General features: G+C 39.8%; 1 protein-coding gene across 3 annotated transcripts in view; it reads right to left on the reverse strand.

Annotated features, from left to right (window-relative positions):
• PBK (PDZ binding kinase) overlaps positions 1-9,260 on the reverse strand; it is a 29,112-nt gene extending 19,852 nt beyond the window's left edge. For 2 of the 3 annotated variants that reach the window (XM_082616628.1, XM_082616627.1), the window contains exons 1-3: positions 9,094-9,260; positions 4,866-4,943; positions 66-159 (exon numbers count right to left, since the gene is read on the reverse strand). In XM_082616628.1, the coding sequence (XP_082472754.1) occupies positions 66-159; positions 4,866-4,923 (152 nt within the window). In that variant the 5' untranslated portion in view covers positions 4,924-4,943; positions 9,094-9,260. The remainder of the gene's footprint in view (positions 1-65; positions 160-4,865; positions 4,944-9,093) is intronic. The other variant, XM_082616626.1, reaches the window with a different exon arrangement.
• Between the last annotated feature and the right edge of the window lie 1,735 nt (positions 9,261-10,995).

Here is a 10,995-nt window from a genome sequence, read left to right on the forward strand (position 1 = left end):
TTGTCTCCAAGTACAGTGGAACTATGGTTCCACATAAAAACATTCATCTGAAATCTTATACTCACCTTTTCATGAGGTAGACATTTACCCCAGTACCAAAGCCAAGCTTCTGCATAAACGGAGAGGCAGGAATATTTATGCATGGAGTTAAACACGATGCTAAACGTCAGAAAGAGAAATAAAAGATAAAATTAGTATTTGAAAAGATGTCTACAAATGCACCCTAACATTCTCAACATATTATTCTTAAAGAGTATTAACTGGCAGTCTTGGAAAGCAATTTGACACTATCTATCCTAATTTTAAATGGATACCCTTTGACCAAGTCTACTTTTAGAGCTCGATCTGACAGTAACACTAAAGCAGGGGTCAGTAAACGGCTTGTTTTTGTACGGCCCACAAGCTAAGCATCGATTTTTACATTTTAAAAGCCTTGTTAAAAAATAGATAAAGAAGGTCTCTTGGTCAAATCCTTAGACTTCATGACTCTCTTCCAACATGTCCCAAGACAACTCTCCAAACAACACCATGGCAACGAAGTGTAGACACAGCTGCACCAAATTCACAGAAGACCAACTGAAAATCCTCATCAATGTTTTCAACCAAAAAACTTATCCAGGTTATGCTACCAAACGAAGACTTGCCTTTAATAACACTGAAGAGTCTAGAATACAGATTTGGTTTCAGAATCGAAGAGCTAGGAACTGATTCCAGAAAAGATCAGAACCTGAGTAGGACTTAGAATCAAGCCAAGACCAAGATCACCCTGAAAGAAGATTCAAAGTAGAAAAGACAGGCAGTGTCATATCAGCTACACTCCTCTCAATTACACACCCTCATCAAGGCATTTATGGACAGCCGTTATTGTGGGATTGATTCCAGAGAGCAACTTGCTAAAGAAACCAGGGTTCTAGAGTCAATAGTTCAATTCTGGTTTCAAAATCGAAGATCTAGATTCCATGTCCAGGAAAAAAGAGAAATTGAGGAGGCCTTAGAATAAAGACAAAACCAGGGACAAGATCTCTGAGTTGAGAAAATTCAAAGTATAGAAAGTAACTACACAGAATGGCACCAATCTCACTAGTGACTGTCTTATTTCTCTGGAGCCAAAACAGGGGAAACAGAGAGATAGATTCAGTGTACTAGACTGTCATCAGTCTGGACTCCAAATCTCTCTCTCTTCCTGGGAACATACCCTTCTAAACACACCTCCAGCTTCTCCAGGAGCTGAGCCTTTCGGAGACGGTAAACAGGACTTCAGGAAGCAGTGACAGATATAAGGCACCACGCAGCCCTACTGACTTAACCTGGATCCAGAGTTCAACAGATTTCGAGGACAATAAAATAAACTTTTTAATATCATTTTTCAGCCATCATAGTAATGACTGATTCAGGCAAAAATCATTAAAAAAAAGAAGAATATAACAATAGGGTTCCTATGTGGCCCACAAAGCCTAAACTATTTACTATCATATATGCATGCATGTACATGTGAATATTGGAATGTGATTTGTGGTTGCAAAAAGACAAAACAGCCTAAGTACTCATCGTTAGAGTCATAATTATAGTATATCTATATTACAGAGTATTATACAGTCATTAAAAAAGATGAGATAGAGGAGTCCTACTTTTGCTAAATGAACAATTAACTGCTCCTGGAATTGCCATCTTGTCATGACAACTAGAAAGTTTGACAAGATATAATGGTCTTCAGATACTTGACAATTGGCAGAGCAGGACTGTAAACTCTGAGAGAAGAGAAACAAATGAGGTGAGTCATATCACTGACCTAACTTACTGCTTGAAGGCAGTTTCCAGGCTGCAGTGCAAAGAAACACAGCAGAGCCCTTGTCAAATTGAGGAGATGGAGATTAGAGGTCAACAAGATTTAAGTAGCTAGAATTTGTGGAATAGAGAACTAAAGAGGGAGCCAAAAAGTGGGAGAAAAAGCTCCAGAGATCTGAAAAGAGGTCTCTCTTTGAGTGTCTGGCTAAGTACTTACCTGCACATACAATGGACAGAACCCCCCAAAGCTGAGGAAAGCACCAAACGCAAGCAATAGGTTAAACAATTACCAGAGATTATACAGGTCTAGGAATAGTTCAATTACCATCAGCCAGAGCATGGTAACTCTCACAGAGTATTGAGTAAAGTCCTCTAAAGAGTCACACTTAGTGGTACAGCTACATTTTAGCCCATAGAAAAAGTTTAGAACAAAGCTTACAAGCAAGCCTCAAAAGAAACAAGCTAATGTGCAGGTAACCTAACTGGACCATAACAAAACCACACACCCTTCAAAGGAATAACAAAATCCAGCACTCAACAATATTAAATGTCCAGCAGCCATGAAAAATTACTAGGCATGAAAGAAGCAAGAAAATATGGCCCATCTCAGGAGAAAAATAAACCAACAGAAACATACCACAAAATGGCAGTGATGTAGAATTAGCAGATAAGAACCTTAAGATATAATCTCCAAAATATGCTCAATAATGTAAAGGAAAATGTGAGCATAACAAGGAAAGAAAAAGATGTTAAAAAAAGGTCCAAATGGAACTTCAAGAAATGAAAAATACAACGAATAAGAACACCACCTTAGAGAAGCAGAAGAAAAAGTAACTAAATTTTAAGACGAAGCAACAGAAACTACCAAAAATGAAGCACTGAGAAAAAGATCAGGAAAAAAATAAAGAAATCATCAGTGAGCTATGGGACAAGAGCAAAATAGTAGGTTTAAATCCAACCATACAGAATTACATTAAATGTAAATGGTCTGAACAGTGTTGTCCAATAGAACTTTCTGTCTTGATGAAAATGTTCTGTATCTGTGTTGCCCAGGAAGGGAACCACTAGTCACATGTGGTTACTGAGCGCTTGAAATGTGCCTAGTGAGACTGAGGAACTAAATTTGTAATTTAAGTTTATTTCATTTGAACCTGAATGTAAATTGCCACATGTCGCGAGTGCCTAAACATTCCAATTAAAGACAGAAGTTGTCAGAATGGATTAGAACAAAACAACACATAACTACATGCTGTCTATAATAAACTCACTTTAAATATAAAGATATAAATATGGTAAAAGGTTGGAAAGCATATACCATCAAAACACTAATCAAAATAAAACTGGGTGGCTCTATCGATACCACATAAAGTGGACTATGAACAGAGAGTACAACAATAACCATCCTAAATGTATATGGTACCTAATAGCCAGTTTCAGCAACAACTGATAGGATTGGAAACAAGACACATCCACAGTTGTAGTTGGAGACACTCCTCTCTCAGTAGTAGAATAAGTAAACAGAAAACTCAGTAAGGATACAGAAGACTTGAAGAAAACAACATAAACAAGTCAACCGGCTTGACCTAACTGACACTTACGGAACACTGCACCCAACGACAGCAGAAAACATCTCTTCAAGTGCATGAAACATCCACCAAGATAGATAAACCTCTAGTCAGACTGATCAAGAAAGAAAGAAAGAAACTATAAAATACCAGTACCAGAAATGAAAACAGAGATAGCACTATAAATCCTACCAACATTAGCAGGGTCATCAGAGTGTATCACAACTAACTGTATGCCAATAACCGTGACAACTCAGAACAGACAAACTCCTTGAAAAAACACCGACAAAGCTTACATAGGAAGAAACAGATAACCTGTAGAGCCCTACATCTATTAACTGTGAAGGCACAGTTAAAATCTTTCAACTAAGAAAACTCCAGGCCCACATGCTTTTCCTGGTAAATTCTACCACTTAAGAAATACTGTCATTTCTACAAATACTCTTCAAGAAAAAGAAGAAGACACTTCCCATCTTACTTTATGAATACAGAATACCCTGATACCAAAACTGGACAAACACTCCGTACAGTCAATATCTCTCATGAACATAGAAAATATCAGCAAATTGAATCAAGCAATACATAAAATACATTATGGCCAAATTGGCTTTACCCCAGGAATGAAAGGTTGGTTTGAGATTTAAAAATTAACATAATTTACCACATGAACAGTTTAAAAAGGAAAACTTTATCTTAACAGATACTGAAAAAGCACTTGACAAAGTGCAATACCCATTCATGATAATAACCAGGAATAAAAGGAAAATTCCTCAACCTGATTAAGGGCGTCTGGAAAAAACCTACATCTAACATAATACTTCATTAGGAACAAGGCAAATATGTCTTCTCATACCTCTTTATTCAAAAATATACTGGAGACAGTGCCGTAAGGAAAGAAAAGAGAAATAAAGTAACACAGACCAGGGAAAAAAAGGAAAACTGTCTTTATTCATCTACATTACCAACTATGTACAATATCCTAAGCAATCTACAAAAAAGCTAATAGAATAAGTGAGTTTAGTATGGCTGCAGGACACAAAGTCAGTATTCAAAAATCTATACACTAAGAGCACAAAACATTTTCTCCTGTGTTATCTTCTAGAAATTTTATAATTTTGGCCATTTTTGCATATGATGTGAGCTAAGGGTTGATTTGCATATGGATATCCAATTGTTTTTATCTATTGAAAAGATTACCCTTTGTCCATTGAATTGCCTTGGAAAATAACGTTCCATGTATGAGAGGCGGAAAGGTAAAATAGTTCCTTAATGGTCCAAGTTAAGTTGGTTCTTCACTAGGGAGAACCTACAAATCTGTTAGAATGTCAATCAAATTAACTCAAAGATGACCAAACTCTGGCCTATAAAAGAAGTCTTATTTCTTAAGATCAACATTATAAAGACGACTTATGCTAAAATTGTTCATGTGTGATAGATAATAATTAAAGGATCAAACTATAATAATACAAAGACATTTCTGATAGCAATAACAAAGAAGAAAGGTTTATATCTTACCAGATTTCCTTTTTTCAGATAATCTGCTTGGTGTCTTGAAATCACTGGTTTCTTCCATTGTAATAATCACTCAAGGTGCTATGATGAAAATAAAGAGAAAGTTCCACTTCAGTTATAAAGAATACATCTTTCATTCATGAAGAAAAAATTCCTGTAATACTATCACTCATTTACATAAAATTTGAGAACTGAAAAAGACCATGACAAATAGTTAGTCTGATTTTATTTACAATGAGAAAACTGAAACCCAGAGAAGTACAATTACATACCCAAGGTCATGCTATTACTGATAGTGGGTTTTTTTTGTTTTAGTTAAAAAATAATAGATGCACACAGTTAAAAAACAAAATCACCTAGTACCCTCCCACACTTCCTGGGGGTAGTTATTAACAGGTCTTTTACATCCTTTTAAGAGACTGGCTATGTAAGCAGCATTATTCATAATAGCCAAAAAGAGGAAACAGAAATAGCTATCAGATGATGAACGGATAAACAAAATGTGGTATACAATACACACAAGAGAATATTATTCAACAGAGTACATAGTCTAATATGGAATATTATTCAGTCATAAAAAGGAATGCAGTACTAATATACACTACAACATGAAAGAAACTTGAAAACATTATGCTAAGTGAAAGAAGCCAGACACAAGAGGCCACATATATGATTGCTTTTATACAGAATGTCCAGAAAAGGCAACTCCATAGACAGAAGATAAATTAGTAGTTGCTATGGGCTGAGGGGAAGAGAGAATGTGGAGTGACTGCTGGTGGATGTGTGCTTCTTTTCTGGGGTGACGAAAATATTCTAAAATTAGGTAGTGGTTTAATATATTCAATTCTACTCCAAAAACCACTGAATTGTACACTTTCAAAGAGTGAATTTTATGATATGTGAATTGTATCTTAATAACCTATTATTTTAAAATTGTTTTTGAAAATAAGATACACATACTGCATACACAAGCAAGTTAATCCAAGCTTTTTATTTCTTCTGTAACATATTTCTTTAAAAAATCCTTTTTATTAAAAAATTTAAATTCATTTTTCTTTTTTAAAAAAGTTAGGTTCCATATTAGATTTACTCTAAAGCAAACTGTTCCTACATGTCTATAAGCTTGTTTGGATTGTCTGTAAAAAACTGGGAGGTAGAGAGAACATTTGCTTAAATGTTGCACAGAGCCCTTAATATCCCTTAATAGACAGCATCTTTAAAAACTCTGTGCTAAAAAAAAAAAAATCGCTCAAAGGCCCTGCTTTGTCTATTAATATGAAGCCTATTCATTTTTTTAAACGTAGCTACAATCACCACTGTCTTCAGATTTGCCTGAATTCAGAACACCAACAATCCCCTTTTCATGCCAAATATACTAATTTAATCAAGTGACGTTCAACTACAAGGAAGGAACAAGTTTTTCTGGAACAAGTTTCACATCTTTGGGAAAGGATAAACTATTTTTAACAGAGTGGGTTCAGGAGGTATTTCTACCTTGGAAATAATTTCCCCCATAAGATTCTGATTCCCCTTTTTCCATCTCCATTTTTCCTCACAGGAAGTTGTGAGGGAGCATCTCAATGAGTTTCTAAGACTTCTCTCTACCTGTGGGAAGCTAATCTCCATTCATTCAGTCACTTATACTTATGTAGCATGTGCCATGCACCAGGTACTGTTCTAGATACTGGAGACACAGCAGAGAACAAGACTCAAACAAACAATAAGATAAATATATAAGATGATGACATATAGTCAGGGGAAACATACACCAAGTGAAGGGAGACAAAAGGGCTTGAAATCTGTGTTAGGGTAGTCAAGGGAGGTCTCCTTGAGGAGGTGTCATTTGAAGGCAGTGAGGGAGCTAGCCCAAGCAAGTACCTAGGGGAAGCCTGCCGGACAGAGGAAGTAATGAACCCAAAGGTCCTGAGGCAGAAATGTTCAAGGAAAAGCTAAGTGGGCAGAGCTAGCAAGAGGGAGAAGGAAATGAAGTCAAAGTTTGGGGATGGAAGATGGCAAATCAAGTAGAGCATTGTGGCCATAACATCCTTGGCTTTTATTTAGAGAGCTTTAGTTACAATAAGGATTTCAGCTTTTAGTGAGAAACGGGAAGCTATTAGAGGGTTTTGAGCAGAGGAGGAGAAGTGATATACTCCATCTTGTGTTTCACCAGGATCACTATGGCTTGTGGTTATTAACTGAAGAGAACAAGGGCAGAGGCAATCGGACCAGTAAGATGGCTATTTCAATAATCAGGAGAGATAATGGTGTCTTGGATCAGGATAGCAGCAGTAGAGATGGTGAGAAACGGTTGGGTTCTGGCTGTTCTGAATCTGGAACCAGTAGGATTTCCTAATGCTTGGTTTGTTGTTAGGAATGAGAGAAAAGTCAAAGATAGCTCCAGGTTTTCAGACTGAGCAACTGAAAGAACAGAGGTGCCACTACTGAGATCAGAAAACCAATTCTGAATGCCTGAGTCTGACGTCCAAGTAGAAATGTGAAACAGACAGCTGGATATCCGTCTGGAATCCAAGCTGAAGATGTGTATTTGTGGGATATCAGCATGTATATGGTATTAAAGCCAAGAGACTGGATAAAATCACCTAGGAAGTACGTATAGATAGAAAACTGAGAGCTCTGAGGAATCTCAACTTGAGAAATGAAAAACAAAGTAACCTGAGAAGGGGCCAGAAAAGCAGGATGCAAATAAGGTCGGCAAGAATGGTATCCCGGAAATCTTACTGCCTTCTATGTCTCACTGCCTTTCCCCCCTCAGCATAAGGCAGATTTGATATTGAGATGGACTGGGACCTCGGATCTTTTACCGGAGTGCTTGCACTTGCACCTGGTACAATTATGACCAATAAGATACCAAAAGGCCACAAACCAACTGCCACTTCTGAGGTGCCAAGAGCAAAAGCAGAGTACTGGGCATGATCCCTGCACACAGCACCGCCAAGGAGGTGGGCAGACCACCTAAGCCACGCCTCTGGCCCCACCCACCCATCCGCCCCCAAGCTCATCCTATTTAAGGAACCAGCCCACCCTCCTCAGGGAGCAGGGGCACCTGTTACTTGTTTTTGCTCCCTCATGCTACAGCATGAGTCCCAATAAAGCCTTGTCTGAATTCCTTATCTGGCCTCTTATCAATTTCTATTGATAAAAGAATTCAAGGACCCCAGTCGGTAACAACAGTTAGAAGCAGCACGAGTGTTAAAACTAAAAACCTCCCTTCAATTAAAAACACCTGAGTTGGACTTCCCTGGTGGTGCAGTGGTTAAGAATCCGCCTACCAATGCAGGGGACACAGGTTCGAGCCCCGGGCTGGGGAGATCCCACATGCCGCAGGGCAACTAAGCCCGCGAGCCACAACTACTGAAGCCTGCGTGCCACAACTACTGAAGCCTGTGCGCCTAGAGCCCGTGCTCCGCAACAAGAGAAGCCACCGGAATGAGAAGCCCGCGCACCGCAACAAAGAGTAGCCCCCGCTCGCCGCAACTAGAGAAAGCCCGCGCGCAGCAATGAAGACCCAACGCAGCCAAAAATAAAATAAATAATTAAAACTTTTTTAAAAACCTACGTTTAAACAGAATCCTTTTAACATTCCATTACATTCTAGGTTACTCTAGGACTCAGTGCCCCCTTCTACTCCAACCTACTGGCACCTAAATATATCCTATCCATTCCATAGATGTCTGAGGCAACTTTTTTCACGACTACACAGTTTAGGCCTTACTCTACTGATAAATGGCTTCTGGCCACTGGCCCTAACTCTGTTTTAAATTCTGTATATATTGTATGTACACATTATATATAAACTGCTAAATTACCATACTAATCTAAATCAAAAAGTTCTTAGGAAGCATCAAATTGTAAACATTTTAGATGATGATACATTAGAAATGCGAGTAATATGACGGCAGAACTTCATGTTTGTCGAACAACTATAGGGTATTTTTAAAAAGTCAAGGACTGTTTGAGAAGCAATACTAAAAAGTGGACAGCAAGCTAATCAACAGGCCTACTGGATCAGATATCAGTAACTTTTGGACCCTAGGACTAAACAAAAATACTGGATAAGATAATTCCCAGTTCAACGCCATATTCCCAACGTCTTCCACCTGCCTTCCAGGCCCCCAGCTGTCAGGAAAGCAAACGCAGAGGCCTCGGCTCGGGGTGGGGCGACCCCCGGCCAGGCCCACGCGCGGAAAGGGCCCGCAAAAGCTCTCCTTACCGGAGCCGCGCGGTGGGACGAGACGTCCAAGCCAAGGCTGTCTTGAAAATTGGTCCCGAGCGGCCTCCGACAACACGCCGCGACCGCCTGGACTGCCCACCTGCCAACACGGGCCCTCGGTAACTGTCGTTGCGATGGGAACCCGCCCGGCTTTCAAAAGCGCGCGCACCGCGCTTACGTCTGCCGAGAACTACGGGGTGCCGCGAAGGACATACCAAGCCGTATTCGCCGTTACTTTTTTTTTTTTGCTCTTTCCATTTTGCTTAGCGATCCCTTTTACTACCTAATTGGGATGATTTGAAGCCAAATTAAAGGAAGAGAAGCGCAGCAAAGGACAAACTGATTTTTACAGTCACTGTCAGCCCTTCAGAGGGACAACTCTAGTTAAAAAGAAAACATATGCCTGTACTTAGGCTGAACTTCTTCCCCAATTACGAACACTGCGCCCAGAATGTGTAATGGTTATTACATGCTTTTTTTTTTTTTTTTTTTTTTTTTTTTTTTTTTTTGCGGTACGCGGGCCTCTCACTGCTCTGGCCTCTCCCGTTGTGGAGCGCAGGCTCAGAGGCCATGGCTCACAGGCACAGCCGCTCCGCGGCATGTGGGATCTTCCCGGACCGAGGCACGAACCCGTGTCCCCTGCATCGGCAGGCGGACTCTCAACCATTGCGCCACCGGGGAAGCCCCTACATGCATTTTTAAAAAAGATGTTGGGGGTAGGAGTTTATTAATTAATTTATTTATTTTTGCTGTGTTGGGTCTTCGCTTCTGTGCGAGGGCTTTCTCTAGTTGTGGCAAGCGGGGCCCACTCTTCATCTCGGTGCGCGGGCCTCTCACTATCGCGGCCTCTCTTGTTGCGGAGCACAGGCTCCAGACGCGCAGGCTCAGTAGTTGTGGCTCACGGGCCTAGTTGCTCCGCGGCATGTGGGATCCTCCCAGACCAGGGCTCGAACCCATGTGCCCTGCATTAGCAGGCAGATTCTCAACCACTGCACCGCCAAGGAAGCCCTTACATGCATTTTTATTACAGATTTATATGGCCTCTAAACACTGTACCTAAAAATTGATTAGCCTCGAGTAGCAATCATTTTTGGCTGAGATGAAAAATAGATATTCAGAAATTTTGCTAACTTATAATCACCACATTCATTTCACAACAAATATTTAGAGAGCATCTACTATATGCCAGGTGTGTGTTGAATGCCCACTGTAGAGGATATACTACAGTAGTCACTAAAAGAGACACACAAGACGATCAAGTCACAGAAACCCCTCCTGCTCAGGAGGATCTTAGAATCTATGCGGTGGGGGAATCGGGGAAGGGCGGGGAAGTACCCTAAGAAAGAAACACACATACAAATCAACACAATACAAAACAGACTATGATGTAGGTTACTATGATCGTAAACCACATTGTTATTTCAAATGAGGAAACTATGGCCCAGAGAGGTTAAGTAATTTGCCTAAAGTCACAGAGCTAATGAATGGTTGAGCCAGGACTTGAACCCATGTTAAACTTGGACTTCCTCTTTAACAAATGTGTTCAAAACGTCTTCCTCCTTACACACACATACACACCCCTCCACCTCCAGGGCCTTCCCATTTTTGGCCACCGTCTCCTAAGCAGAGATGGTCTCATTGCATCTTCCCTCTATTCTCATTCTAATTTTTTTTTTTGCGGAGACATAGTATAGACCTCATCGTCTTTTTAAAAAAAATACCTATAATTTTTTATGCTTTTTATTAAGTTCTACATTTTTACAAGCCCTCTGTTTTCTATTCTTACGGCTAATAAAGTCCTGCCTAAAGCCAGAGGCTTAGAGCTTCTTAATTAACCGCTGCCTGTGCAAAGTTAACTCTAGGGAGATGAGGATATTGACACAGGTGTAAGATGAGGCAGAA

This window comes from Mesoplodon mirus, assembly GCF_964341445.2.
Source record: "Mesoplodon mirus genome assembly, chromosome: 1".
Classification (NCBI taxonomy): domain Eukaryota; kingdom Metazoa; phylum Chordata; class Mammalia; order Artiodactyla; family Ziphiidae; genus Mesoplodon; species Mesoplodon mirus.